The 27,550-nt window shown below is 57.9% G+C and overlaps 5 protein-coding genes across 9 annotated transcripts; 2 read left to right on the plus strand and 3 right to left on the minus strand.

Annotated features, from left to right (window-relative positions):
- Positions 1 to 174: 174 nt before the first annotated feature.
- On the minus strand, positions 175 to 4,539 carry ABHD14B (abhydrolase domain containing 14B). Of its 2 annotated transcripts, XM_036266719.1 has the most exons (5): positions 4,420 to 4,539; positions 3,269 to 3,503; positions 1,834 to 2,075; positions 1,012 to 1,212; positions 175 to 898 (listed from the first exon to the last, which is right to left on the minus strand). In XM_036266719.1, exons 1-4 carry the CDS (start codon positions 4,522 to 4,524, stop codon positions 1,033 to 1,035), a joined length of 762 nt encoding a protein of 253 aa, XP_036122612.1. In that variant the 5' UTR covers positions 4,525 to 4,539; the 3' UTR covers positions 175 to 898; positions 1,012 to 1,032. The 2 variants fall into 2 exon arrangements, with proteins under 2 accessions (XP_036122612.1, XP_036122613.1); XM_036266720.1 differs by having other exon boundaries at positions 175 to 1,212.
- Positions 4,540 to 4,681: 142 nt separating this feature from the next.
- ABHD14A (abhydrolase domain containing 14A) lies at positions 4,682 to 10,832 on the plus strand. 4 transcript variants are annotated; one of them, XM_036266717.1, is made up of 6 exons: positions 5,442 to 5,505; positions 6,978 to 7,011; positions 7,722 to 7,933; positions 8,105 to 8,220; positions 10,067 to 10,302; positions 10,499 to 10,832. In XM_036266717.1, exons 3-6 carry the CDS (start codon positions 7,740 to 7,742, stop codon positions 10,679 to 10,681), a joined length of 729 nt encoding a protein of 242 aa, XP_036122610.1. In that variant the 5' UTR covers positions 5,442 to 5,505; positions 6,978 to 7,011; positions 7,722 to 7,739; the 3' UTR covers positions 10,682 to 10,832. The 4 variants fall into 4 exon arrangements, with proteins under 4 accessions (XP_036122607.1, XP_036122611.1, XP_036122610.1 ...); XM_036266714.1 differs by lacking the exons at positions 5,442 to 5,505; positions 6,978 to 7,011 and adding an exon at positions 4,682 to 4,950; XM_036266718.1 differs by lacking the exon at positions 6,978 to 7,011 and having other exon boundaries at positions 5,431 to 5,505.
- Positions 10,833 to 12,046: 1,214 nt separating this feature from the next.
- Positions 12,047 to 13,033, minus strand: LOC118632985 (vegetative cell wall protein gp1-like). The gene is made up of 2 exons (XM_036266325.1): positions 13,019 to 13,033; positions 12,047 to 12,706 (listed from the first exon to the last, which is right to left on the minus strand). The coding sequence occupies exons 1-2, from the start codon at positions 13,031 to 13,033 to the stop codon at positions 12,047 to 12,049; spliced, it is 675 nt and encodes a 224-aa protein (XP_036122218.1).
- On the plus strand, positions 12,414 to 17,541 carry ACY1 (aminoacylase 1). The gene is made up of 15 exons (XM_036266713.1): positions 12,414 to 12,604; positions 13,014 to 13,125; positions 13,845 to 13,909; positions 13,997 to 14,101; positions 14,436 to 14,530; positions 14,797 to 14,873; positions 14,963 to 15,052; positions 15,156 to 15,212; positions 15,448 to 15,521; positions 15,605 to 15,654; positions 15,757 to 15,901; positions 15,999 to 16,067; positions 16,906 to 16,985; positions 17,118 to 17,178; positions 17,259 to 17,541. The coding sequence occupies exons 2-15, from the start codon at positions 13,032 to 13,034 to the stop codon at positions 17,421 to 17,423; spliced, it is 1,227 nt and encodes a 408-aa protein (XP_036122606.1). The 5' UTR covers positions 12,414 to 12,604; positions 13,014 to 13,031; the 3' UTR covers positions 17,424 to 17,541.
- A 5,065-nt stretch (positions 17,542 to 22,606) lies between these two features.
- On the minus strand, positions 22,607 to 24,817 carry RPL29 (ribosomal protein L29). Its single transcript, XM_036267013.1, has 4 exons — positions 24,716 to 24,817; positions 24,293 to 24,337; positions 24,001 to 24,065; positions 22,607 to 23,188 (listed from the first exon to the last, which is right to left on the minus strand). The coding sequence occupies exons 2-4, from the start codon at positions 24,327 to 24,329 to the stop codon at positions 22,745 to 22,747; spliced, it is 546 nt and encodes a 181-aa protein (XP_036122906.1). The 5' UTR covers positions 24,330 to 24,337; positions 24,716 to 24,817; the 3' UTR covers positions 22,607 to 22,744.
- Between the last annotated feature and the right edge of the window lie 2,733 nt (positions 24,818 to 27,550).

Genomic DNA, 27,550 nt, shown 5'->3' on the forward strand with positions numbered 1-27,550 from the left:
CCTGGGTGTGTGGGGGTGGGGAGGGGAATCCAATCTCCCTTCCCCTCCATCTGGCCTGGTGGACAAAGGGCAGGGGGACCATCTGGTCCTGCCAGGGTGGGGGGAGGGGCCACGGTGGCAGTCCCAAGGGGCGGGGGAGGGGCGACGCTCTGGAGACAGCGAGAGCCTGAGGGGTCTAATTGCTTCACTTTATTTCACGATCTCCACTCTCCTTTCTACCCCCCAACCTGGAAGCAGGAAAGAAGCTTGGCTCAGAAGATCTAGGCCTGATAATCTGGAGCATCCAGAAAAAAGAGGGAAAACAGAGATATGAGGGTCAAAAGGGTGGTCCTCTCCTTTAGGGGGCAATTCTGGTCTGGAGTCAGCTGCAACCTGTGGGTGAGTAGAGTTCAGGGCAGGCCACACCCTAAGTCTGGCAAAGGATCTCCTGCAAGGACTGGTCCCTGGGGTCCCCACCTTCCCAGACAGTGGGGTGCTGCGTGGTTGGGAGGGCTCATGTGCCTATGATAGTGTTTGTGTAGAAGCACAAGCATGCGTGTCTGCAGGCAACGCAAAGCTGCACCTGAGCGTGCATTCAGTCAGGTGCATGTACGTGTATGTCCGGTCATATTTGGGAACATGTGTAAGCATGTACATGGGCATGTATGTATGTGTGGCCTAAGACGTGGCATAGGGGCTAGGAGTGCCCTTCGGGGGCAGCCAGCGGAGGCAGATGTGGGAGGGAGGTGGGGTTGGTTGGGCAAAGCAGGAGTGAGAGCCTGCTGGGCAGAGCAGAGGAAGGAGTAAGAGCCTAGCAGAAAGGCCTATAGCAGAAGCGCATCTCATGGGTTACCCTCCACCAGATCACGTCCCTTGATTCCTGAATGTTTTCTCTTGATTTCACCTCCTCCGCGTGTCACTACAAGAGAAAGAGGAAAAGACAGACCCGGAAAGATAAGCACTCAGACAGACAGACACACACACCTGTTGCATATGCATGGAGAGAGAGCCCCAGAAAGGCAAGCAGCCCACCCTGGACAGCAGGGCTGGGCCTCATGCTAGCCCCTGCAGGAAATCCAGCAGCCCGGTGTGCCACTCCTCGGGTTTGTCAAGGTAACAAGGGTGCCCCGCCCCCTTCATGACCAACACCCGGTGGTTGGGCAGCTGCTTCAGGTGCTCAAAGCTGGTCTGACCCATGGGGTCCTGGTCTCCATAGACAATAAGAGCTGGGGTCTGGAGAAAGGAAAGGGAGGCAAAGTCAACAGGGACCTGACACACCAGCCCCAGCCTCCTAGAGCTCAGCTCCCCATCACTTCAGTCTCTCCCTGGGGTCACCACAAATGAGGGGACGAGACAAGCTGGCCCAGTGGGGTGGGGGAAGCCAGCTCGCAAGGGTCAGAGGTGTGGATTTGTGTATGTCCCTGCACACAGTTTAGCTCAAGGCTTGGCCCGATAATCTTGGAAGTAAATCAGAAGGGTGGAGTTTGGCCCTGGCTGAGGTTTCTCAGTGGTTAGAGCACCCGCCCACACCGGAAAGTCTCGGGTTTGATTCACAGTCGAGGGCACGTACTTGGGTTGCTGGTTCGGCCCCAGTTGGGGTGTGCGCAGATGTTTCTCTCTCTGTTTCCCCCTCCCCACCTCCCTTCCACTCTCTCTGAAGATCAATGGAAAAAAAAAATCCTCAGGTGAGGATTAACAACAACAACAAAAACAAACAAACAAAAAGGGTGAAGTTTGGTGATTCAACTCTTCCCAAAGCCACCCCTTGTCTACCCCACTCCCAGATGAAGAAAGGCCCTGAGAGGGACTGTTCCTTGCTCCTGGCAGGAGCATCTACCTCCCACCCAGGGGTACCTTCACACTGGCATAGTCGGCAGCACTGATTTTGTCAGTGCAGATGGGGGCCACGGGCACATAGCCTCGGAGCTGGGAGCCAGGGGCTGTGAGGAAGGGCAGGGAGTACATGCCACTCAGCGACGGGCTGATCACAACCGGGGGTCCCAGGTCCAAGGCATCCACCACAGCTGCCAGAAAGCTGCTGGGGACCAGCTCCCCTATAGGGGCAGGGGCTGCTGCTTCCTTGGAGTGGCCCAGACCTGCAGGGATTTAAGTGTGGGAGAGACAAGACAAGGGCCGTGAGTAGGAAAACAGGAGAGAATCTCTTCCTCCAGGAAGCCCTCCTAGATCAGTCTCTCTGTGCCATGTTCCTGCAACATGCAGTGTGCCCGAGTTTATGTGTACAGCAGCCTAGATCTGTCATATCTGTGGCAAGCACGCAGCATTTCCCTCAGGTCTGTGCCCATCTCCCCCAGCAGTATAGTGCTCTGGAAAGAATCAGGCTTTGAAGTCCAACACAGCTGGATCCAAGTCCCAATTTTCCATTTACTATCCATGTGATGTTGGGAAAGTCTCCTCACCCTCTCCACTGCTCAGTTTCCCCATCTGTTAAAGGGAGAAAGAAGTATCTGCCATTTAAGATTGTTGTGAAAACTGAGCTAACTGCTAAGGGGCCCCTGTCCCAGAGATGGCAGGGTGAATGCCTTGCGGACAAGCTGAGGGCTGGTTCTGCACACTTACCTCCCCTCCAGTTAGGCAGTCCCACCATTCTCCCAGAAAGATTAGCTCAGGACCTTAGCCTTGAAGCTCAGCCCAACCCACTGTCAGAACCAATCCCATCTAGGCCTGGAGCTCACCCTTGGGCACTGAAACCATACCAGCCATGGCCAGTGAGGGGAGCAGGTCAGCTATGCAGGCCCTTCCACACTTGGCTCCAGGGGCCAGGGCCTGCTGGTCTAGGTTATGACGGCCAGTTTGGGGCTGCCCCTGTCTCCACCAGAACCTAGCTTAGGGCTTTCTACCTGGGATCATGACTACTGGCTTGGCCACCCACCAGGATTCAGCCTCCCTCCTCAGGTCTTCCATCAGAGCCTATGGTATGGCTCTGTCAAAATATTTTACTTCCAGTCAGCTGAGCACCAGTTATTATGTGTCAGGTACTGGCCACATAATCACGTGGAAAATATTCCACTCTCTAGAGCCAAACCCCAAAAGGGGTGTGGTTATCTCCCGTTACAGATGAGGAAACACAGGCTCAGAGACACTAAGACCCTGACCTAGGCACCGGTTAGAGCAGCCAGCCAGTGTCCAGAGGACGTCCGGAGCAAGACTAGAGAAGCTTGCAGTGCGCACTGTGCCCTAGCCTGGCTAAGTCCTTCCAGACCCCCAGACCCCAGTCCTGGGTCCCCAAGAAGGTCTCCACCACCCCTGTCCAAAAGCCTGCCCCAAGTACCTGGAAGGTCAATGGCCACAGCCCGGTAGCCAGCCTGGGCCAGCCTGAGCAGCGTGCCCAGATTCTGCCAGGTCTCGGAGGAGAAGCGGATCCCATGCAACAGCAGCACAGAGAATCGGGCGGCCTGCCCACCAGCCGGCCGAGCCTCCCGGAAGAAGAGGCTCTGGCTCTGCACCTGGACGGTGCCCTCATGCTGCTCCACACCCTCCATGCTGCGGCTGTGCCAGCGCAGTGCCTGCCGTTCAAGACCAGGCTGATTAGCCACAGCACAGCCTGCCCAGGTGGAGCAGGAATGCCACCAGAGGGCAGGGTCCAGGGAGCAGCGAGGAGGCCTCCCGGAGTGCTAGGAACATGCTTTGGGGTGAGGAAAACCAAGGTGTTATTTCTGCCTCTGCCGCTCACTTAACTGTGTGGGCTTGGGCCTCAGTTTCCTCATCTGAAATATGTGACATTAAAACCCTACCTCAAGAATTAACAAGTTAAAAAAAAAATAATTGGTAAGTGACAGTGTCTGCCCTTGTAAACGACTCAATACAGGGGGCTCCCATTATGATTACTGTTCTCATTGGTATCCTTTTCTACAAGTGGGGATAATGCAGTAGCACTTAGCTCAGAGGTGGCTGATGGGATTAAACGAGGCCACACAATGTAAAACACTCTGGGCCGGCCTAGCACTTAGTACTGAGCACGGTAGCTGCTCAGTCAACAGTAAGAAGCGGACTATTTTGCTCATCAACCTCTTCCTCTTCAAGACACTGTTATGGGTCGGGTCGCAGTTTGGTACCGCAGGCAGGAGGGGGTCGGGCTTTGTGGTAAAACACCCCTTTTCTGGAAGCGGAAACCGCAGCGCTCAGCGGGGACAGTGTTTGGAGTTCCCGCCCGCAAGGAACGCGGGGTGCTCAGCGCGCTGACGCCCGGGTCAGGGGCGCGATCCCCGGCGCTGCCAAGGCTCGCTCGGCCCCCCGCGAGGAGCTCGGGCTGGCTCGCCGGGCCTGGTAGGGCGCGCGCACGGGGAGGGGGTGGGGCTGAGTCGAGGGAGGGGACCTGGGGAAGTGGAGAAAGGGGAGAAACTGGGAAGGGGAGAAACTGACACTAGTTTCTGGTAGGTGGCCGTTCTAATTAGAGAGCAGGTCGGGGGGCAGGGCAGGTACCTGGGGAGCTGCGTGGGCTCGCACAGACCGGAAGCGGACGAGTGCTGGAGGCGAACCGGGCCGGGGCGGGACAACGGGGAAGGGCTGGGGCTGGAAAGCAGGCATGTGGCCAGGCCGTGCTCCGGGGCGCTCTCTTGTGGCCACAATCCGCTTCAGGGCCCATCTTCTCACTGCGACCTGTGTCTCCACGCCCCTCGGCCCCACAGGCCCCAAGCACAGGTCCAGGTGCTTTCCCGAGACCCTCAGCGACCTGCCCCTCCTTTCCTCCCTCGTCCCCAGCCTGGACAGCCCAGGCCCAGAGCTGTGCGCCAGGCATGCAGTTGAAGCCCAGCAGGTCTGAGTGTGCGATTCTGCCAGTGCCCAGCCAGGTAGCTCGATCGTTTTCCCAACGCCTCTGATCCTCTTTGCTGCAATGCAGAGTGGGTGTGAGGTCGCCTGCTTCTCAGGGTGCCAATAAAGGAGTGACGTGCAGACTCGTGCATGCTCCACGCGCTGCCTCTCTGTGCCGGGCCACCACACGTCGCCAAACAGGTAAGGTGCCAGTAAGGGACATGAGGGAGCCCAGAGGCCACCTGGGCCCTGACCGAGTGTGTGCCTGTGTGCACCTGTAAGGCCAGGAGAGTGGTTGGGTCAGCCCTGGTATTTACACCGCGAGCCCCCTCCGACCCCCCCCCCCCAGACTGTTCTGAGGCGTGGCAGGTCCTTAAACCCTTTGGACAACTCTTATACGTAACCCCACTTTACAGAAGAGCCCGAGTGAGGGTGGAGGCTCTGGTGGGAAGAAGCTGCGTGGCTCTACCCCGGCTCTCAGGCCTAAAACAATCCGGCAAATCTGGACGAGGGGCCGGGCCTGCCGGATTTGGGGAGCCGCCCCCAGCCTCCCCGCCAGCAGGGCTACTGGGCGCAGGGCCTGCGACTGCCGACTGCGCAAGCGCGCCTCGGTGGCTGCGCTCTCGGCCACCTAGTGCCGGCTGGAGCCTGGGGAGCGGCGGACGCAGCGCCATAGTCGCCGGGCGGTTTGGCTGCTGGTTCCGCGTGGGCGGGGCCCGCCCGGCGGTGGCCGGCCGGGGCGTCTCGACCGTCCGGGTGAGTCTCCCGGGGGAATGAGGCCAGCAGGGTGCCCGAGGGCGGACCACTGTTGCTCCTCCCTTTGCCGCCGGCGCCCTGGGCAGAGTCCGGAGGGAGGGGCGGGCGCTGGGGCCGTGAGTGTGCGTGTTCTGTGCAGTGCGCGCGCCCGTTTGCGTGTTTTTCGGGCGTCTGGGTGTACGTGTGTCGGCGTGGTGTATGTCAGTGTCTCTGTACACCTATGTTGGAGGGCGTCAGTCTGTCCGCCCGCTTGTTGTCCGTGTATGTCCAGTGTGTGATTTTCAGGGTGTGTACTAGCTGTGTCTACGTGTGTATTTCTGAGGGTCTGTGTGTGTGTCCGTCTGTCCGCCTGTGCACGTGTGTTTTGTGTGCATATGTAGTTTTTGGGTTGTGTGTTTGACGGTGCGGTGCATGTGATTTTGAAACCGTGTGTGTGTCTGTCCGTCTGCCTTCCTGATCCCTGACGGTGTGCATGATTTTGAGGGCGTGTATTTCATTTCAAAGGATCGATTTCTCACAGGCCAGTGCCAAAGAGGTCTAAGTTCAGGGAATAGCTTGTGCAAAAGAAAGGTGGGTGAGGGCAAAACTCAGTTCGTGTGCCCACGTGTACACCTGTGTGCCATTGTCCATGGGTATGCCAAGGCCTAAGCGGGTACTTCTCCACCCTCAGCCCCAGCCCCTGTATCTGTAGATCAGGCTGCCAGCTACTGGCAGGGTCAAGTTGTCTAGGGCTCCGCCTCCTGGTTGCCGAGGCGATGGCCGAATTCTGCCCCACCCTACCTGGAGAGGTGCCCCTGGCTCCACCACAAGGAGGGGCCAGGGCAGAAGCCCAGTCTGGTGGGAACCTGAGCCAGCCGCGCTGGAGGCCTGCATCCGAGGCTGTTCCTGGTCAGAAAGAAGAGAGAAGCACGCTCTTCCTCAGCTCGGGTCTTGGGTCACCACCTAACCTGGGAGCCTGATAGTGGGGGCTTGGGAAACACCCTAAGAGAGGTGGGTACAGCTGGAGACTCCCCAGTCCAGCCGGGGCCAGTGCCCAGATGGCCCTCAATAATGATGTTTACTGGAATCTGAGAACAAGCAGGGGTGCTCCTCCTAGGCCCAAGAAATGATGACAGGCCAGCCCCAGCTCAAGCCCATTGTGTTTGTTGACATCTCACCGGAGGCTTGGAGGGCAGCAGCAGGATTATCCTCCTATTTTACTGACAAACTGAAGACTCGCGGCCAGGAAGTGGCAGAGCAGAGTCCGAAAGCCAGGGCTAACTGCTCTGTCTGGGTCCTGGCCCTGCGCTCTGTCCTCTGGGCTGGCAAATGACCCTGACTGGAGGAGTCCAAGAAGCAAATCATTTGGCATGAAGCTGCGGGTGGAGGTGTGGCCTTCATCTCTCCAGCCTCCATGCTGCCCCTCCCACTTCTGCTGCCATTCTCCTGCCTGGCCACACCCCCCGCAGGCCTCAGCTTCTGCTCCTCCACAGATTCGCCATGCGCCCTCCTCCCACTTAACATCAGGTAGGCTGGAGAATTAAATATTCCCATCCACTGCAAAGCACATTCTGATTTTAGCATTATTATATACAGTGTGATAAAACCACTTTCAAACACCCCCTCAGCGGGACATCTCTTCACACAGTCTTCCACCTTTCATGACCCTCACCACTGTTCCACCAGCAAGGCTCCAGGATCCGTCACCTGTCACCTCTCAGCCCCATGCCCTCCTCCTTGGCAAGCCGAGTGTGGCCCAGTGGTTAGGAGCTCAGCCCTGGGTTCAGATCCGGCTCTCCCACTTGCGAGCACTGTGCACTTTGAGAAAGAGACTCTGCCTATCTGAGCCTGGTCCCTCCTCTGTAACACACCTATAATCATATCTGCTCCCCAGTGTTCTTGTGTGACTTCATGAGCCCTTGTGTGTGAAGGGTCAGGCACAGGGCCCCGCTGTCAAAGTACTTAGCTGGCACAATAATAATGGTGGTCACTGGGCATGTTATGTGCCAGGGGTACAACTCAGACGCTCCTCCTCACACTGCGGGGTACCTGAACCCTTGCCCTGGCATATGGAGTATTTGGGTATGAATCCTCAGACCCTTGACCAGATCAGGGGAGAGGGCAAAGGCTCAGCTTTTCCTCTGCTGAGGGCTTCTGGGTGGGGTTTGGGGATGGGGTCCAGGGGGCCTTGTGGGGCCTCAGTCTCAGCCTCTTCTCCCTCTCCTCGCCTCCTCCAGGCTGTGGTACAGATCTCCATGAGCCGGTCCCAGATAGCCCTGCTGGGCCTGGGCCTGCTGCTCATGCTGCTGCTGTACGTGGGGCTGCCAGGCCCCCCTGGGCAGACCGCCTGGCTCTGGGGAGATCCTAATGTCACAATCCTGGCTGGTTTCACCCCTGGCAACTCCCCCATCTTTTACCGTGAGGTGCTCCCTCTCCACCGGGCACGCAGGTGGGTGCTGACCCCAGGGTATAGTGGAAGGACTGGGCCTGAGGGGAGCCCCTGTGTGGGACCCCAGCTCAAGTCAGGGTGCTCAGGGCCTGGGAGGGCAGTGGGGAGGCCTCAGAAGAAAGTGGGCCACTGCCAGGCCCTCAGGCCCCACCCTCCCGTGTGCGCCCACAGGGTGGAAGTGGTGCTGCTCCATGGAAAAGCCTTTAACTCCCACACATGGGAGCAGCTGGGCACACTGCAGCTGCTGGCACAGAGGGGCTACCGCGCTGTGGCCCTTGACCTCCCAGGTGAGCGCCCCCACCCCTGGCTCTGGGGTGGCAGCCTGCAGCAGATCCAAGGGGCAGCTTCCAGAGGGGGGCTTGGAGGGTAGGAAAGCCTTGAGATGTGGCCAGGGGCATCTGGGCCCAGAATCTGGATGAGCGGTGGTAGGTCACAATACAAGATGGCGACACGAAAGGTCTGTGTGTTTATTTTTTACCTTGTAACCTTGTGTGGATTGTCGCACATCACGGGGCAAATGGAAACGTGCCTGACCTCACTGACTGCACGGGGAGATCTCCCCACACCTGTGACAGACGAGGGAGCTTTTTTGTTTTTCTTTTTTAGCTGTCAGATGATTCATGCTATCGTTATTGTCATTAAAATGTCAAACAAGAGTGACACTCTCAGAGACCTGTGCCACAGCTCCCTCCCTCTCACTTCAGCAGTTTGGGGGAGCCAGACCCTCTTTGGACATTTCCGCACATAGAGATTTGGGCAAAATGCAGGACTGTGTGATGGGAGCTGTAAACATGACTGGTGCTCTGTGGCTCAGTGACCCTCTCTGCAGCTTGGTCATCTCCCCACACCACGACTCGTGGATCCTGCCCGTCACTGCGGCCCTCCTCTCTGTCGTGCGCGCCATCGGGGGACGGGCAGGCCATTCCTTACAGTACTGGCGGATATGTAGATGAACGTAGAGTTCGCGGTGTCTGTTGATGTGCTTCAGTATCGAAGCTGAAGCATCTCTGGACACGCTTCTTCGAGCAGGTTGGCAACAATTTCTGTAGGGCGGCTACCAAGGACAGTTGATGAATTAAAGGACACACAGCACCTGGCCGGTATGGCTCACTGGTTGAGCGTTGACCCACGTACCAAGAGGTCACCAGTCAGGGCACATGCCCAGGCTGTGGACCAAGTCCCTAGTGGGGGGCATGCAAGAAACAGCCAATTGATGTTCCTATCTCTCTCTCCCTCTCCCTTCCTCTCTCTCTAAAAAAAATTAATAAAGAAAAAATATATTTTTTAAAACAAAAGGACACACAGCATTTAAATTTTGACAATTATTACCTTACCATCCAAAACTGCTATATGGATTTTTCCTCCCATCAGTCAGGTATGAAAGTGCCCATTTCCCCACATCATCCCCAACACTGTGTAGTATTAGTCTTTTTTTAGTTTTGTCAATGTGATGGATGAAAGATGTGGGGGATTTTTTGTTTGTTTGTTTTTTTTGTTTTTTTTTTTTGAGAGAGAGAGGAAGGGAGAGGGAGCGAGAGATAGAAACATTGATAAGAGAGAACATCTATTGGCCGCCTCCTGCATGCCCCCCACGGGAATCGGGCCCACAACCTGGGCATGTGCCCTGACCAGGAATCAAACCAGCAACCTCCTGGTGCATGGGTTGATGTTCAGCCGGTGAGCCACACTGGCCGTGTTGAAAGATGGGTTTTTGTTTTGTTTTTAAATCCTCACCCGAGGACATTTTTCCATTTTTTGTTCAGATAGAGTGGGAGGGAGAGAGAGGAAGAGAGAGAGAGAGAGAAACATCAACATGAAAGGGACACATCGAGTGGCTGCCACCCGCGACCCAACCAGGGCTGGGGACAAACTGCAACCAAGGTACATGCACTTAGCAGGAACCGAACCCGGGTCTCTCCGGACCGCAGGCCAACACTCTAACCGCTGAGCCAAACCGGCCAGGGTGAAAGATGGGCTTTTTTAGTAGGCCTATTACATCACAAAAAATAGCTTCTGGGACATCTGGAGTATCATGGGCCGTGTTCCACTGCTCCACACCTTTTCTCCCACTGTGCTGGGCAAACGTTCTGAGCTCCTTCGCCTCCCTCAGCCGGTCCCTCCTGCTGCTCCCAGGTTTTGGGAACTCAGCACCTGCGAAGGAGGCAGTCACAGAGGCAGGCCGGGCACAGCTGCTGGAGCGCGTGCTGCGGGACCTGCAGGTGCGGAATGCCGTGCTGGTGAGCCCCTCACTGAGCGGCCACTATGCCCTGCCCTTCCTGATGCAACACCACCATCAGCTGCACGGATTCGTGCCCATCGCTCCTGCCTCCACCCAGAACTACACCCAGGAACAGTTCTGGGCCGTGAAGGTACTGGGAGGAGGGTCTCCAAAGGTCCTGGCTCCCCGTTGTGGGGGGAAGTGACAGGTCTCATTTGGAAGACACATGGCCCCATCCCTGATCTGGATGGGAAAGATGGGTGTTGGGGAAAGATTTCCTAAGGAGATGGCTTGAGGGCCAATCCCCATCAGGCAGTAGGATCACAGTCCCTTGCCTTGCCCTGCAGACCCCGACTCTCGTCCTGTATGGGGAACTGGACCGCATCCTGGCTCGGGAGTCGTTGCGGCAGCTTCGTCACCTGCCCAACCACTCCGTGGTAAAGCTGCACGGCGCAGGTCATGCCTGCTACCTCCACAAGCCCAAAGACTTCCATCTTGTCCTCCTCGCCTTCCTTGACCACCTGCCTTGAGCTCACCCCCTTAGCTTGAAGGGTCTGGACCAGTCTCCGACCAGGGAGGCAGCCCCTGGGAATGGGGGGGGGGGAAGGCCAGAGGGCCACACCCAATCAGGACCTCTCATTTTATCATACAGGCACAATAAATAAAAGCGTTTTGTCATGCCCTGGGAGTGACAGGTCCTGCTTCCTGGTGGTGTTGCAGGGCAGGGGTGGGCGTGGGAAGAAAGTCTGGGCCTGCTCGGGGCTGGGAGCTGGAGGGAGGGCTCCATCGGCCTAGGAAGGCTAAGAACATCAGCTACTTCCTAGCTGCTTGCCCTCACCTCTCTGTGACTCATTTTCCTTATCTATAAAATGGGCATGATGGTAACACCTAGCTCAGAACGTGGCTTTAGGATTGGATGAGTCCGGGTAAGTGGAGCCCGTGGCCACACAATGCTGGGGTGAGGGGCATTAGTACTGCTGCATGACCACTGGGATTGGTGGGCACCAGGGCCTGGCAGCTGAGCTGAGTGAGTCAGGGATGCAGGACCTGTGGCCAAAGGGGGCAGGATGTGTAGAGGCGGAGGTACAGGATGTGGTCTAACAATTAACATGGTATTGCTGCTGAACCACCAAGCCTGCTTGCCCCTGGGTGTATGGGTCCCAGAAGTAAACCCCAGGAGGGTTGGGATGGATCCCTACCATACCTTCCCAGCCTGCTTCCTCCGGAGGTTCAATCTTTAACCCTGCCCCTCCCCAAGCTGACTTAGCCCCTGGAGCAAGGGGCAGAATTGTCTGAGAGTGCAAAGGGCAGCCAGGCACACAGTGAGCAGCTACAACCGTGCAGCCTGTGCGTGGCCAGTGGGACACCTGTGTCTTTATCCTCCCTCTCTGGTGGCTGAAGACCCAGGGAGCCTGGCGCAGGGTCAGTCAGGGGTGCCACCTGTAGGTGAGTTTCCCCACCTCTCACACTATCATACAGCATCACGCTTACATCCTCTCTCGGTGACATCTGTCTCAGCCGCACCCAACCACCATCTCTCACTCGTCATAACCGTGGTCATACCCACTGTTAGACGATCACACCGCGGTCACCATGCACCTCGCCGACCATTTGTCCTTCGTCCTCGTTTGTCCGGGCGTCTGTGCTGCGCCCTGACTGGGACAGAATCCTGAGGGTCCAGGGACCAGCCTGGAGCTCGCAGGCTGGGGGACACGTGAACTAATAACCTCCCCACACAGGGAGCTGGGGCAGTGAGGCAGGCCTTCCCTGCGGAGCTGAGACACCAGAAGGGGAGAGGGAGGACCGGCCCAGGGGGTGAAACGGCAGGCAGGGGCCAGCTCTGGCCGGACTTGGCAGCGGGGCACCTGAGAGCACCCGGCGCCCGACTTCCCGCGTCAGTACCCGCCCTCTTCTTCCGGCCCAATGTAGAGGCTGCAGGAGGTGGAGCCCTCTGGGGGCGGGGCCGTCGAAGCCCCCAATCCGGGTCCAGAGGCGGGGCCTGGGGGCGTGTCCTGGCGGCGGGACGGGGCCTGTGGGGGCGGGGCCAGCCCGGAGCTCGCAGGCCGGGCCCAGAGGCGGGGCCGGGGGCGTGTCCTGGAGGGCGGGACAGGGCCTGTGGGGGCGGGGCCAGCCCGGAGCTCGTAGGCCGGGCCCAGAGGCGGGGCCCGGGGGCGTGTCCTGGCGGGCGGGAAGGGGCCTGTGGGGGCGGGGCTAGCCCGGAGCTCGCAGGTCGCGGCGCGGAGCTGGCAGCGGACGCAGCGGTTCTGGGACGGGATCCGAGAACCGAACCTGGGGTTACTGGGCGGAGGCTGGAAGCAGGGTCGGGCGGAGACGGCGGCACTCGCAGTCTTCGGTCCAGCCCTGAGATCCTGGTCCAGCCACGTGGTGGACGGGGGGCGGTTCCGAGCCTGCGACTTCGCAGGACCCTGAGTCCCAGCCGCAGTACCAGGCAGGTACTGAGAGGCGAGCGTGGGCCCAAGACCAGCAGAGAGCGAGGTGGGGGCCCTGGAAAGGGGTAGGAGGATCTGGCGCTCCTTGGCATAAAATCCGAGCAACTGGGGAGGAATGTTTTGAGGGCGGAGGGAGTCCAGGTCTGGGTTCAAACATGACTGCCCCTCTCCGGCTGCCCCTGAACCTCTGAGCCAGCTCCTCTGTGAAGTGGGCATTCGGAGGCTCGAACTTCGTGGGGCTCTTTGGAGGACTAAGTAAGGAAGTGTGTTTGAAGTGGCCAGCGCCGCGCCGAAACAGGGTGTCCTCTCCGAGCGCGCCGTGCCGGGAGCCACCTCGGGGAGGCGCTGCGTGCGGACGGAGGTCACGGCCCAGCGGCCGGCGGGGGTAGGTAGCCACTCACTTTGCCCCCAGCTCACCACGCGCAGCGCCATGGCCAGCAAGGGTCGCGAGGGCGAGCACCCATCCGTGACACTCTTCCGTCAGTACCTGCGCATCCGCACCGTCCAGCCCGAGCCCGACTACGGTGAGAACGCGGCTGTTCCAGGGCCTGTGGTGGGGGCATCAGAGGCGGGGACTGTGCTTTAAACCAGGCTCCACCTCCTGCCACCCAGCTGAGCCCCACTCTGCTGCCCCAAATGGCACGTCACCCCTCAAGCCGTTCCCTAGCTCAGTAAGCTGCTCAGCAGCCTCTCCGGGCTGTGGAGGGACCTTTCTAGCAGACGCTGTGCTCCTCCAAAGTTACTCCTAGTGGCTAGCTGGGGAACAGCTTCACCTCACTCCCCCGGCTTGGGTGGGGGAGGGGAGACAGGGGCAGCCACTTGGAAGCAGAGGCCTCCAGAAGTCCACTGCAGCTGGACAAAGGCCACAGTCCTTAGGGAGTCAAGCTTCATGGCTGGGAATTGTGTGCATGGGTCCAAACTCCTGCTGTGATTTTCCATCTGAGATGCTGGTGACTCTCATGTCTGCACCATAGCGTCCCCATCTTTAAGGAAGACAGTAAGTAACGCCAGCTTCTAACCCTGGACTTCGCACCTGGCCTTCCACAGAGGATCACTGAGTGGCCCAAACTATCGTCTTCCTTGAGGGCAGAAATGCAGGTGTCTCTGAGAGCTGTGGAGTTGTGTTGAGGAGGCAGCAGCCCATTTTGGGGTCTGCTCCCCTCTCTGGATGTGCCTTCAAGCTCTGCTTGGGCTTGGGGGGGGCTGGGAAGGCAGAAGCAACCCCAGCACTGTGTGTCCGCAGGGGCTGCCGTGGCCTTCCTTGAGGAGAGAGCCCGCCAGCTGGGCCTAGGCTGTCAGAAAGTGGAGGTGAGCCCAGGGCCCTGTGTGGGGAGGGGAAGTGGGCCCGGGGCACCTCCTCACCCTGAACTGACCTTCCCTCCTGGTCCTCTCCAGGTAGCACCTGGCCGTGTGGTGACCGTGCTGACCTGGCCAGGCACCAACCCCAAACTTTCCTCCCTCTTGCTCAACTCCCACACGGATGTGGTACCTGTCTTCAAGGTGTGTGTGTAAGGGGGAGGGAGGGTGGGGAGTAAGATGAGGCAGACGCCTCAGGGAGCCCCTGGTGCTGGTCCTGGCACTGACTCGACCTCACGGGGCATCACTCCACTTGAACAGCCTTTGTCTAGCAGCTGTTTCATGCCCGGGCTGGGGGTGGAGACGGGACGCAGAGACGAGGGCTGGCAGTCCGCTGCCCTCTTCAGCCCCCTTCTGTGGCCTTCACCACCCCACCTGTCAACCCTACAGTGGGCTTCTCGGTCAGGGCCACAGTTGGGCACAGTGGATTAGTGACTGAATCTGGGGCTTGGGTCCCTCTTCCCATCCCTGCCCCCAGGAACACTGGAGTCACGATCCCTTTGAGGCCTTCAAGGATGCTGATGGCTACATCTATGCCAGGGGTGCCCAGGACATGAAATGTGTCAGCATCCAGTGAGTGTCCTCCATTCCCAGTTTCCTGCAGTATCCCCACTAGCCCCTGGAGTGACTCAGAACCTGGGGTGTGATTGGAAAACCTCGAGGCTGAGGAACATCTTGACCCCGGACACGGGGCAGGAATTACTGCTGTAACCGCTGCACAGCTAGGGTCCCCTGCCGGGCTTTCGCAGAGCAGGGCCCAGGGCCTGCGGCTCCAGCCTGCCCGCCCGATATCGTTGGCTCCCTCAGCACCTGGCTTGCGCCGTCTCGCTGCCCCTCAGGTACCTGGAAGCTGTGAGGAGGCTGAAGGCTGAGGGCCACCGATTTCCCAGGACCATCCACATGACCTTTGTGCCAGGTGGGAGTGGCCTGGGGAGCGGCGCCTTCAGGGGAGGCAGGGTGTGGGGGGCATGGCTCCCTTATCTCACACCCCTGCACCTTTCACAGATGAGGAGATTGGGGGTCACCAAGGCATGGAGCTGTTCGTACAGCGGCCTGAGTTCAAGGCCCTGAGGGCTGGCTTTGCCCTGGATGAGGGTAAGCAGGGTGGCAGGCCACTGAGTGGCCAGCAGGGGATAGGGGGGCTCCTAGTGGGGGCTGGGCCACTCCACCCTCTGAACCCCCTTTCTTCCCTCCTTAGGTCTGGCCAACCCCACTGACGCCTTCACTGTCTTTTACAGTGAACGGAGCCCCTGGTGTGAGTATGTTTTGGAGGGAGGGGTCTGGAACCCAGGGCCCCTGCCTCCCAGCCCCTCCTTGCCTGGGCTTCTCCTTCCAGAGCTTCTGAGGGCAGAGACCAGCCCTGCACTGTGTGCTGTGGGGCACGGAGCCCTGCGGAGGAGCTTGGGACGCGGGGCAGGCACGGGCCCACCCCGGGGCTGAGCACTTCCCAGACTCTCCGGTGCTGAAGGCACCTCCCCTGCCTCCCCCAGGGGTGCGGGTCACGAGCACCGGGAAGCCCGGCCACGGTTCCAGATTCATCGAGGACACAGCCGCAGAGAAGTTGGTGGGTGGCACCCAAGGATGGAGTCTAGGGGTTCCGGAGACTGTCCTGGGGCCTCTCTCACGTCTAACCTCACACTCTCCTAGAACAAGGTTGTGAGCTCCATCCTGGCTTTCCGGGAGAAGGAGAGGCAGAGGTGAGCGGCAGCCTGAGACCGGGCTGGGAGGCTGTGCCAGACAGGAGGGACACAGCCTGAGTTTTATCTCCTGTCCCCTTGCTGCCCCTGCCCCCACCACAGGCTGCAGTCAAACCCCCACCTGAAGCTGGGGGCTGTGACCTCTGTGAACCTGACCCAGCTAGAGGGTGGCGTGGCCTATAACGTGGTACCTGCCACCATGAGCGCTGGCTTTGACTTCCGCGTGGCACCAGATGTGGACTTGAAGGTGCCACCTCCACCTTGGTTTGGAGGGGGCTTGGGCCCTTGGTCCTGCCCACAGGCTCGGGGAGAGCCTGAGAGTCGGCCCATCTCCCGTCTCGTAGGCTTTCGAGCAGCAGCTGCGGAGCTGGTGCCAGGCAGCTGGCCAGGGGGTCACCTTCGAGTTCGCTCAGGTATGGAAGTAAGGACGGGGGAGCGTGGGAGCTGGGAGCTGGCCTGCCAAGCGTGTCCCGGTGGGAGTGAGCGCCTGGCGCGCCTGCGCGTCTGGGCATTGCTTTAGGGGACAGACTCATGCTGTTCACCAACAAGCATTAGTTGTGGAGGCCGCTGGGCACTGGGGAGCCAAATGACAGGGCGGAGTCCTTAATTCTTACAGCACGAAGGGGGATGGACATGGACCAAGTACTTATAGTTCTTTTTTCTTTTTAATCCTCACCTGAGGATATTTTTCCATTTATCTTCAGAAAGAGTGGGAGGGAGGGAGAGGGAGGAGAGAGAGGGAGAGAGAGAAACATCGATAAGAGAGAGACACATCGATTGGTGGCCTTCCCCATGACCCCCACCAGGGTCAGGGACCGAACCGTATGTGCCCTTGACTGGGATCAAACCTGGGCCTTTGGTCCCTGGGCTGACGCTCTAATGGCTGAGCCAAACCAGCCAGGGCTAGAATAATACTTTTATATAAATATAAGCATGTGGTCCAGGAAAGGGTGGGACCTTATACTCTGAGAGCTGAAACTGGAGTATTTGGCCAGTCTAAGAGGTCTGGGAGAGCCATCTTGGGGAGGGGACCCTTGGGCTGGGGCTGGAGGGTGGGCAGGAGGTAAGTCGATGGAGGGCAGCGGCAGGTCCTGTGAGGGACTGAAAGAGGCCTGTGCCTAGGCTGCCAGCTGGCTCTCTGGGTAGGGGTGTGTGTGTGGGGGTGTGCCCTGTGCTGGCACATACCCACCCTATGAAAACGGCCAGATGCCCAGGCCATGCCCTGATCCTGCCCCTCTTCCCCTCCCGCAGAAGTGGATGGAGCCCAGAATCACATCCACTGATGACGCAGACCCCTGGTGGGCAGCCTTTAGCGGGGTCTGCAAGGACATGTGAGCGCACCGGCCCGCCCTCCTCTCCCCCTCCCTCTCTGGGCGACCTCCTCCACCTTTCTTTGCCCCTCAGTCCTTGCCTTGCCCTCCCCCCCCTCTGCCGCCCTACTCACCAGGCTCTGCCCCCTGCAGGAACCTCACCCTGGAGCCGGAGATCTTCCCTGCAGCGACCGACAGCCGCTATCTCCGCGCGGTGAGCTGCTCGCAGGAGGGTGGGCAGTGGGGTGGCCCTGGACACTGGCCTCCCCCTAGTGGCTCCTCTCTGCCCTGCAGGTGGGGGTCCCAGCTCTGGGCTTCTCTCCCATGAACCGCACACCTGTGCTGCTGCATGACCATGACGAGCGGCTGCAGGAGGCCGTGTTCCTCCGTGGGATTGACATTTACGCACGGCTGCTGCCTGCCCTGGCCAGCGTGCCCGCCCTGCCCAGTGATGGCTGAGCCCCACACTCCCAGCCTCTGCCCCTGGAGCTTCCACCCCGACCAATGCCAAGGACCCCTCACCCCCCTGCCCAACAATAAAGTGTGTGTGTGGACAGGGGCCACTGAAATGCTAACAGCAAAGACATTCATGGAGCAGGGATGCTCATTTCTCTGGGGACGTGCTGTTACCATCTCCACTGCACAGAGGAAACTGCCCGGCTCTGGGCACTTCCCCACCCCCACCCATCCTGAACCTCCCAGCTCTGCCGCCCACAGGGAGCCATCTTTTCTGTTCTCAGTGGCCACCGCATCGGTATCTGTTACGAGGTCAGCTACCATTCCCACTGAGGGGACACCAGGACAAAGACCTCAGGGAATGAGTCCTGGCTTTCTGGGAGCACTGTCAGGATCCAGAGCTGACGGCCAGCAGGGCCCCTGTGCCCTGGGGCAGGCGGGGTAGCTGCAAGGCGTGACTGCTAGCAAGTGCCAACCCCCAGGCGACAGGAAGTGGGTGTGGCCCTGCTCGGGTTTGCAGAGCACAGGTCACAGAGGGGCAGCAGCCCTGGCAGACCCGGTCAGTTCATCTCAGGGTCCTCAGCACCCTGGGCAGGGATGATGGGTGTGTACAGTGGCCAAGGTGGACTTCAGTCGGCCAGCCTTGCCAGAGCCCCAGGCAGTGCCCGGAGTCGGCTGTGAGCCTCACTGACCTGGTCTAGTCCTGTTCTGACCTCCGAGCATGGCACAGGGGTGACAGGGAGGGCTGGCTTTCAAAGCTCCTAGCTGTGGCCAGAAGGGAAGCCCGGGGCTGCGGGCTGTCCTGATCGTAGTAACGCCCCTTGTGGGAGTCTCACAAGGAGCCGCGACTTGGCGCGCGTCTCGCCTCCCTCGAGCCCCACAGCAGCCCTTCCATGCCGGGTCGCCGAGACACTTTGGAAGCCTGCTAGGCAGCTTGCCCACCACGCACAGCCGAGCGCGGGCCCGAGATCTGAGAACGGACTGGGGACTCGGGCTTCCCACACAAGCTGGAGCTGAGGGCAGCAAGCCGCGGGCTGGAGAAAGCCTGGTTGAAGCTCCTGACCTGGGGTCTCCTGGGACTGGGGTCCAGCCTCCGCTTTCAGACTGGAACAGGATGAGAGGCTTCACACCCCCTTTCTAGGGCCTCACTTTGGAAGCCATCTGACCTGGTGACCTCAGGCCAGGCCCACCCACCTTCAGGTCACAAAACCTGCTCCTGCCCTGGCCAGTTTGGCTCAGTGGTTAGAGTGTCGGCCTGCGGTCTGGAGAGACCCGGGTTCGGTTCCCGCTAAGGGCACGTAATTAGGTTGCAGTTTGTCCCCGGCCCTGGTTGATCGTGCGGGTGGCAGCCACTCGATGTGTCCCTTCACATCGATGTTTCTCTCCTCTCTCTCCCTCCCACTCTACCTGAACAAAAAATGGAAAAATGTCCTCGGGTGAGGATAAAAAAAAAAAACCTGCTCCTGTCAAGATCCCACCTCCTATCTGACACCAGCAGACAGAAGGGCAGCTGGCCACCCAGAGAATGCCAGATGGCAGCCACGGCCTAGCAACCCAGCTCTGGTTGGCAAACAAACTTCCTGGGTCCCCGCATGAACTGCCGGCGTTCCAAGGCTAACTCCATCCCTTTGTAGCTCCACGATCTTGAACAAGTTTCCTATCTGGGAAACAAAGATAATAGTAATACCTACTTCAGAGGTAAGGGATCATATATCATGGGTTGCACCTGTTGCCCAGCGTAACAGCAACCCTTGTTGAGCCTCCCAAGTGCCCAAGGCTGGGCTACAAATTACATGACCACTGTCCTCAAGGCTGGCTTTTAGGGTTACCAGTGACTTACACATGAAGTGCATCGTGGGCAGTGGCAAGACAGCATGGATGTCCTCTTGAGCAAAGCATGTGCGATAAGAATTCTACAGAATGGCCCTGGCCGCTTTGGCTTAGAGTAGCACATCGGCCCGAGGACCAGTGAGTCACGGGTTTGATTCCGGCAAAGGGCACGTGCCTCGGTTTCAGTTCGTCCCCGGCCCTGGTCAGGGTCGTGCAGGATACAACCAGTTGATGTGTCCCTCTCACATCGATGTTTCTCTCTCCCTCCCACTCTATCTGAAGATAAATAGAAACATATCCTCAGGTGAGGATTAAAAAACTAATTCTGTAGAACGGTAGGATGGATGGGGCACTAGACTGACCTGCTCCAGATAAAGGGAAACACCTACACCCTTGCCAGGGGCAGGGCAAGGGCCTGTTCCCGCAATCAGAGCACAGTGGGGTGCAGGGGAGGGCTGACCCATCTTGGGGGGCTGACAGGAGCAATCTGTTCTGGCTTGGATCTAGCTTACAGGTGCAGCAGTGGTCACGTTATGGAGCAGTCTCCACACTCCACTGCCATGACCGGCTCATCTCACGTGCCCCTCCTCCCCCAGGCGCCCTAAGTGTCCGCCAGGGGCTTCAGCAGCAGCGACGCCGCTGGTTTGATTACGTTGACTGCACAGGAGACAGACCATAGCAACAACATACACACGTGCAAGAAAAGAGGCCAATTAAAAGAAGCAATCCAAATATTAGCAACATTTTTTCCCACCGTGTCCCCCAGGACCTTAACTAGTGTGCTAATAGGTCGCCTGAGCTTGTGGTTGGATCACTTAGGGCATTTACGTGAGATTTCATGTGTTAACACAGCGATAGCAGCAAATTCAGCTGGTATAAAACAGCATTCAGTTTGGGTGATGGCAGAGGTGTCTCCCTGTAACTGGATGCCACAGGAACAGTGGAAATCTGAGGTCAGAAAGACAAATATTTATAGGGACTGGAGTTGGAAGATCTTTGGTTGTGAATGTAGCCCCAGGGGGGAATCTGGCCAGGCTGCGTAAACCATACATGTTCCAGGAAAGGTGATGCTTTCTGTTGTGAAGAGGTGAACAGGAGGGGATGTGCCAGGCCAAGACCCCACTTCCTCCCCTTCCCAGTGGTCTCTGTACCAGTCCACATGTAGTGTCTCTCCATGGATCCCAACTGCACTAGGGTAACAGGGCCCCACTGGGGACTGAGCAGTTCCTCCCCACTCAGGGGAGGTCCCAGTCCCAGGGACAACAGGGCTTGGTGCCCTCATTATCACGGCCAGGCCAGGTTCATGTGTGATTACCAAGCAGACTGGGTGATCCATTTCCACCCAGAGAGCACCAGTAGGCAGTTGACTGCCAACTGCCATCCAGGTAAGTGGATTACCCAGGCCAGAGCCAGCGGTGTACCAGGCTCATTGAACTTCCTGCTCCTTCCCTGCAGACTGCAGGGCCTGAGACGGGCAGGAGCAGGAGCAGGAGCAGCCGCAGGTTGTATTCAGAGCCTCACAGTTGTTGCTTCTCCGGAGAGCACTCTCTGCTGTAGGTGGGCCGGCCAGGGAACATGTGGTTCATCCACCCTCTGATGGCAAGCTCTTACTCTGGCTGCTCTATCCGGGCGTATCTGATCTCTGCCCCCTCCACAGTAGACCAAAATCCCAGGGGCGCTTGCCCCTTTTGCGGTTTTTGAATTCTCCCACCTGGGCCTTCCAGGATTAGAGGTATCTAATTCAAATGGCAAAGTCTGTGCGATCCCAAGAGCTTGTCTGTCTGGCCAGTATCTTTGCTCTCAAAGGCAGCCTGTTCGGCTCCCCAGCTCCACGTCCCCTCTGGTATAATGGCCTTTTGCCAAACAGGGTGTAAAAGGTCCCCAATACTCCAGAATTCTCACAAAAGCCTGTACCTCTTTTACATTTTTTTGGTGTAGGGTAGGTTTGTACTTTTTCTATGACAACCTTAGGGACAACACAGGTCTTACTTGACCATCTGACTCCCAAAGACTTTCACGGTAGTGCCCAGACCTTGGATTTCCTGCAGGTTCCGTCCATCCTCGTAGGTGGTCCAGTCAAGCCAGTTCTCTGTAGCAGAGGCCGATGTTCACAGCCCATGTCAACCAAGCAGTGACTATTTCTGGGGGACGAATGGCCAGTCACACAAGAGGCCTCTGATCACCCCCTAGGGCCCTCACCTAAGCACAGCCTTGGCCTTCATCCTGTATTTGGGAAGGGGGGAGGCACCCAGCCAGCACACATCTGGAAACTCCAGATGGCTTCCCCGGCTCCAACAGTGTCTGCTGGGTAGCTGAGGGCATAGGACATTGCTGTTCAGGCCTTAAAATACTGCACCAGGTTGAAGATCAATCTTTGCTCTCGGGGTGCCTGAGGCAGCTGCTGGTTAGCCTCCAGGTCCTTTCCTACTGCATTCACTGAGTTCCAGCCTTCCCTGAAGCCCAGGCAGTCTCCCAGGCCTGCAAGGTCTCGTCCCACTAGGGGACTTGGCATGGAGACACATGCCGGGCACTACATACCAGGGGCTCTGCACAATCTTGGCTTTCACTCCTGCTGTAAAAGTGGCCTGGTCAGGGACTCAAACACTACGGCATAGACCACCCAGTGCACACGCAACTCCCAGAGTCTGCTGTACTTCTATGATTTCCGGGGCCCCACTGGCCCAAGCCTCCCTGCAAGACAGAATGACCCAATCTACTTGTGATCTAGCCACATCATGGAAGTCTCTCCTCCACACACGTCGGCCCCTAGACCTTGGGGAACCAGCACAACAAAGCGCAGGGGGTGCTGGCCAGCACACTAGGAATAGCGTGAGTGGGGAACACCTCAGGCCAGGTGCAAAATTCTTCAGCAGGATCCCTTCCCTTTCCTGTGTGTAAATGTCAAGACCTGTCCTGGCCGGTGTGGCACAGTGGTTCAAGGGTCGGCCGGAGCACCGAAGAGTCACAGGTTCAATTCCTGGTCAAGAGCATGTACCTGGGTTGTAGGTTCTATCCCCAGCCCCAGTCAGGGTGCGTGCAGGAGGGAACCAATCAATGTCTCTTTCACATCGATGTTTTCCTACTCCCACTCTAAATATCAACAGAAAAAAACCCTCAGGTGATGATTAATACACAAGTAAATAAATGTCAAGACCTAATAAGAATGTTTGGGATTTCTCCCTTTCCTCGCCAGCCTGCCCCCAACCATTCCTCATTCACTAGGCTCCCTTCTTAGATTCCAGGAACTACTTCCCATGACGCCCAGCCATATACACCCTACCAGACAGAAAAGGGTGAACTCTTCCCCACAGAAAATGGAGGTACCAACCCCACCCAAACCCTAGTCCCAGCCCTGGGATCAGGACACAGGCTGACGGACAGATCCTGCCTCAGATTTATTCGTACAGATAGCACAGGAGGGTACCAGCTCCATGTAGACAGCAGCCCAGGGGGCACATCAGTCCTTCCGTCCTCACGTCGGCAGACAGAAGCCTCTATTGTGGAGACTTTGTGGTGGTCTGGGCACCCTTGGGAGCGGGGGCCTGGGCACCCTTGGGAGCGGGGGCCTGGGCACCCTTGGGAGCAGGGGCCTGGGCACCTTTGGAAGCAGGAGCCTGAGCTGGAGCTGCAGCTGCACCTGAAGCCTGGGGCTTGGTCTGAGCCTTGGCCTTGGACTTTGGCCGGCAGAGCCTGAGGCCCTTGGCGATGCGGGCACGAGCATGCTTCCCAAGCTTGGGGTGAGCAATGTAGGCAAGTCGACTGAGCTTTCGGCTGCCGCCCTTTGGGATCTTGGGCTTGACCTCCTTGGGCTTGACCAGGGCCTTGATAGCCTCAGCACGTGCGCTCATGGCCTTGGCGTTGTTGGCCTGCATCTTCTTCAGGCCCTTCTTGTTGTGCTTCTTGGCAAAGCGCATGTTCCTTAGGAACTTGGGGTCTACCTGGAAGGCAGGAAAGGTAGAGGCACCCAGGAGACTATTGGGCTCCAGCCGAGGCCTGTTGAGGGCTTAGACAGCATCAAACCCAACCTTAAATGCTGAAATATCCACCCCTTAGAAGCTTTTCTGCAGAGACTCGTAACCATCCCAGAAGCCAATAGTCCACCCTGCTAATGCTATATACAGACCACGTTTTCAGGGATACATGCCCAGAGCCCAGCAGAGCTAATGCAGCGCAGAAGAAATGAAGGTGGCTCCCCACCCCCGTTGTAGGGCTTCAATTTCCTACAGCAGGGCAATGTCTGAGTTCTAAACTCCCTCAGGGCCACCCTGTCCCCTTAAAGAAAGGGGTCAGTTAAATGCCAAGCCTGGAACAACACACTCACAGCAAAGGAGGCAGAGAAAGAGACCAAGACATGACAATCAAGGCTCGGTTCGCCTGAGACCCTGCAGCCCCCACCTTCTCAGCTAGTCCTCAGAAAGCCCTGGCACAGAAGGGCAGGTGCTCCCAAGCCCAGCACTGGGCCAGGTCAAGGTCCGACAGCTGGTCAGTGTGGAACAGACGGTGCACAGGGTGTGCGGTACCCGCAGGCAAAGCCATTCCTTCTGAAGTGCTTCGAATGGGCAAGGGGCAGGTTACACCTAACCAGGGGGTTACACCCAGGGCTGGGAGAGCCTGAAGTGCAGGCGTAAGCTGGCTGGGTAAGGAAACTAAGCCAAAGCAAACCGAAGTTCGGTTAACAATGGTGCTCAAGCAGATGGGACACCTGGAGTCAGACAGACACCGTTCTAGGAGGTTCGGTGGACACACTCACCCCCTTAAGAGATTCGTATCTCTGTGATCTGGGTTTCTTGATGCCGTTTCTGTGCCATTTTCGGGCTGTGGAGCAAAAAACGTAATTAGATCAAAATAAGATTTCCTCCAATGAGGCCACTCAACAGGACAGCTGCCAAGCCTGGGAGAACCCTTACCACCGAGTGCAAAGCACTGTGGGCATCCCAGTGGACGCCTGGCTTGTAACCCAGAGGTAATACTGGCTAAAAGCAAGATCAGCCCTAGGACCACAGCAGCAGTGTGCTCCCTCGCCCTGCCCCCGGGGAACTTACACTGGTTGTGCGTGGTGTGGTTCTTGGACTTGGCCATCTCTGCACCTGGAGGACGAGAGTGGAGATCTGGGCTGCGGGCCCGCCGGGCTGGGCCTACGTCTGCCGCCCTGATGCGGAGGAACGCGAGGCCAGAAGCCAGAGGGGCTGCGGCAGAGAAGCCCTGCACCTGCGGCCTCCCCCCGCCCCGACCCCTCTGCACGCCCCGGCTCCCATCCCCGCAAACTCAGCTCATGGTGCCCCGAACCGACATCCCCGCCGCAAGTCCCCCGCCTATCCGCTCCTGGACAACCCGCGAGCACCACCCCTCCTCCCGGCCTCCGCTCCACGGCCGGGCAGCGGCCTCCCTGTCCCCCCGGGGCTCGCGCCCCGCCGCCGCCATCGGGAGGCGCCGATGGCTTCGGATGCCGCGCGGCCAGTACCCACCGAAGCCGGCGGCTCCCGAAGCGCGTGGGGCCGGAAGAGAAAGAGGAGGCCGCGGTGCAGCACGGGAAATACGGTCGTCCAGGCCGGAAGGTACCACTGAAAGAGCTTCCCGGGCGCCGGGAAGAAAGGTTCCGGGGCTGGGAGGGCACAAGTCAGAGGGGAGGGCGGGGTACGAGCCTGGCCCCGCCCCTTTCGGGTTCACCTTCCCCCTCCCTTCTCCTATTCCTCCTGGACCAGGTTCTTGGGTCCAGGTCTCATTAAAGCTGAAGGCAAGAGTCCTTGAGGAATGTGTTGGGAGGAAGTTCTTAAAAAGTACCCCTGGCTACTGCGTGGGGAGAGGACTGAGGGGCAGAGGAGAGGGGGAGGGCTGAGAGCAGCCGCAGAGCCGGGAGAGTGCTGGCGGCCGGGCGGGGCGGGGCGGGGCGGGGCGGGGCGAGGGCCGCGCTGGGGAAGGGGAGAGGACTTGGGGTGCAGAAGCTGAGGGAGTGGGGGGGGCCACGGTGGCCCCTACGTTTTTGGCTTAAATGGTGGTGCTGTTTAAGGAGATGGGGAAGATTAGGAAAGAGACAGGGGTTTTGTTGCTTTGTTTTGAGAGGGGTCAGTGATCCCGATGTTTCTTTTGATTTATTTATTTTACTTTTTTTGATTTTTAGAAAGAGAGGAAAGGAGAGAGAGAGAGAGAGGTCAATTTGTCGTTCCACTCATTCATGCCTTCCTTGGTTGACACCCCTGACCGGGGATCAAACCCCAAACCTTGGCTGATCAGGACCACATTCTAACTAAGCCAGCCAGCCGGGACCTCCAGATGTTTCTTTTTAGATGCAGTAAATGTGATCTGCCTACTGGATGTCCAAAATGAGAACGCATTGCCTACTGACAACTCTGTTGCCCCGTCCCGTCCCCTTTTACCCTGACAGTTCCTTTTCCACACAGCAGTGGGGCCTGAGGGTACTTTTTTTTTTTTTTTAATCCTTACCTGAGGATATCTTTGCATTTATCTTCAGATAGAGTGGGAGAGAGAGAGAGAGAGAGATGTGAGAGAGACACATTGACTGGCTGCCTCCCACATGACCCCTAACAGGGCTCAGAGACCAAACCACCACCAAGGTACATGCCCTTGACCAGAATGGAACCCACGACTCTTCGGTTCGAGGGTTAACACTCTAACTGCTGAGCCAAACCAGCCAGGCCCTGAGGGCACTTTTTAAGACAAATCAGATCTTGTCATTTAAAGTCTGCAAGGACTTCCTCTTGCATTGGAAATTAATTCTTGGCCTCCCCTAACCATGGCAACCATCCGCTTCTCTCCAAAACCATGCACTTCTTTCTTTCCTGCCAAACACAAATGCTTCAGGGCCTTTGCACGTGCTATTCCTCCACCTGGACCACCTTCTGCCAGCTAGCTCCTTGGATGGTGTACGTTCTTGCAGAGGCCCCTTGACTGCCCTATCTAAAATCAGGACCTTCTGACCCATCTACTCAGCTACTCTGTGGCCTCACAATGTTTGCTTCCTTCATAGAACTTTCCCAGGTTCTAATTATGTTCTTTGTTTACTTGTGCATGTGTCCACTGGCCCAAGTGCCATGAGTTCAGGGCTGGCTCAGGCGCCTTCACTTTCCCATTGCCTGGCACGGCACTTGATGTAGAACAGAAGCTTAATAAACACCTGCAGAGCAAACATCTCTTGGCCAGGCAGGCTCATGGAGCGACAGAGTATATTGCACAGAGTGTGGGAGTGAAGGGGAGGGAGGATGCGGAGGCAGGATGTGCAGCTGACTCCGATGGGAGCACTCCTGGGAAGGGGAGAGAAACCTGGCAGCCGTGAGTCAAGAGAATGAGAGGCAGGCCCAGATGCTGACGGAGTGGCCTACTGCCAAGAAAGAAACAGCTGAGTCCAGGGCGTGGCTGTGCCCAAGGCTACACCACAGAGGGTGTCGAGTGGACCCAGACTCCGCATCACCTTGAGATGGGGCACGAGTTGCTCATTCACAAAGGGTAGGAGCGTGTGGACCCTAGACAGGCGGTTCCTTCTTCACCATCTTTGTGTCAGAGGCTCCTTTGACATCTGCTGGTATTTATTGACCTCTTCTCAAAAGAAGGTTTTTAAATGTGTGAAATAAATGGGATTACAAAGGATTTTGATGAGTAGGAAAAGACATCTACAAATTACGATTGAATGAATAAAATCAGGTTACAGAAGAGCTTGTATAATAAAGTTCCATTTATGAAGAGAGAAGGGGGATGGAAGGAAGGAAGGAAGGAAGGAAGGAAGGAAGGAAGGAAGGAGAGAAAGTTATCCCTTACATATGGTGACCCACCATCTTTCCCACTTTGAAAAGCGTGACAGGACAGAGGCTCCAGGTCATGGTCTCCTTTGGCCCCTGAACAAATACCTTCAGATCACAGCCGAAGCCCCCTGACCCTTGTCACTGCCTCCTCTTGCCCAGCAGCCAGGATTTCAGCCTGGGCCTGTCCATCTAGCAGCTCCAATGGTACGGCATGGCCATCACCCTCTCCGAACCTGCCTCCCGTCAGACTGGCGCTCTGCTCGCTCTGCCACTGTCGTGAAAGTGGGTGCTAAAATGAGGACAGGACCCAAGGGAGGGCCAGGGTGGAGGGAAGTGACAGTTCTCGAGGGTGCTGGGTCCCCTCAGCCCTGAAATTCCGGAGGGACAGGGACCATCAGTGTGCCAAGATGAGAGAGACCATGAGTGGGTTACCAGAATCAGGATGTTTTACCAGAGATTGTGAGCTCCCTGATACAAGGGGTGTGCAAGCAGCGGTCAAATGACTGGAAATGGCCCTGGCCGGTTTGGCTCAGCGGTTAGAGTGTC

The sequence above is a fragment of the Molossus molossus genome, unplaced genomic scaffold, assembly GCF_014108415.1.
Source record: "Molossus molossus isolate mMolMol1 unplaced genomic scaffold, mMolMol1.p scaffold_m16_p_18, whole genome shotgun sequence".
NCBI lineage: Eukaryota > Metazoa > Chordata > Mammalia > Chiroptera > Molossidae > Molossus > Molossus molossus.

Excerpts from the sequence above, each read along its gene's own strand:
- ABHD14B (XM_036266719.1), bottom strand. The coding sequence starts at position 4,524 with ATGCCTGCTTTCCAGCCCCAGCCCTTCCCCGTTGTCCCGCCCCGGCCC. Across the intron at positions 3,504-4,419 it reads GAGCCCACGCAGCTCCCCAG|GCACTGCGCTGGCACAGCCG; the intron begins GTACCTGCCCTG and ends CTTGAACGGCAG. Across the intron at positions 1,213-1,833 it reads CCGACTATGCCAGTGTGAAG|ACCCCAGCTCTTATTGTCTA; the intron begins GTACCCCTGGGT and ends TCCTTTCTCCAG.
- ABHD14A (XM_036266714.1), top strand. The coding sequence starts at position 4,900 with ATGCTCCACGCGCTGCCTCTCTGTGCCGGGCCACCACACGTCGCCAAA. Across the intron at positions 4,951-7,721 it reads CACCACACGTCGCCAAACAG|GCTGTGGTACAGATCTCCAT; the intron begins GTAAGGTGCCAG and ends CGCCTCCTCCAG. Across the intron at positions 8,221-10,066 it reads TGTGGCCCTTGACCTCCCAG|GTTTTGGGAACTCAGCACCT; the intron begins GTGAGCGCCCCC and ends TGCTGCTCCCAG.
- ACY1 (XM_036266713.1), top strand. The coding sequence starts at position 13,032 with ATGGCCAGCAAGGGTCGCGAGGGCGAGCACCCATCCGTGACACTCTTC. Across the intron at positions 15,902-15,998 it reads CACCAGATGTGGACTTGAAG|GCTTTCGAGCAGCAGCTGCG; the intron begins GTGCCACCTCCA and ends CCCGTCTCGTAG. Across the intron at positions 16,068-16,905 it reads TCACCTTCGAGTTCGCTCAG|AAGTGGATGGAGCCCAGAAT; the intron begins GTATGGAAGTAA and ends CCCCTCCCGCAG.
- RPL29 (XM_036267013.1), bottom strand. The coding sequence starts at position 24,329 with ATGGCCAAGTCCAAGAACCACACCACGCACAACCAGT. Across the intron at positions 24,066-24,292 it reads CCACACCACGCACAACCAGT|CCCGAAAATGGCACAGAAAC; the intron begins GTAAGTTCCCCG and ends TTTGCTCCACAG. Across the intron at positions 23,189-24,000 it reads GATACGAATCTCTTAAGGGG|GTAGACCCCAAGTTCCTAAG; the intron begins GTGAGTGTGTCC and ends CCTGCCTTCCAG.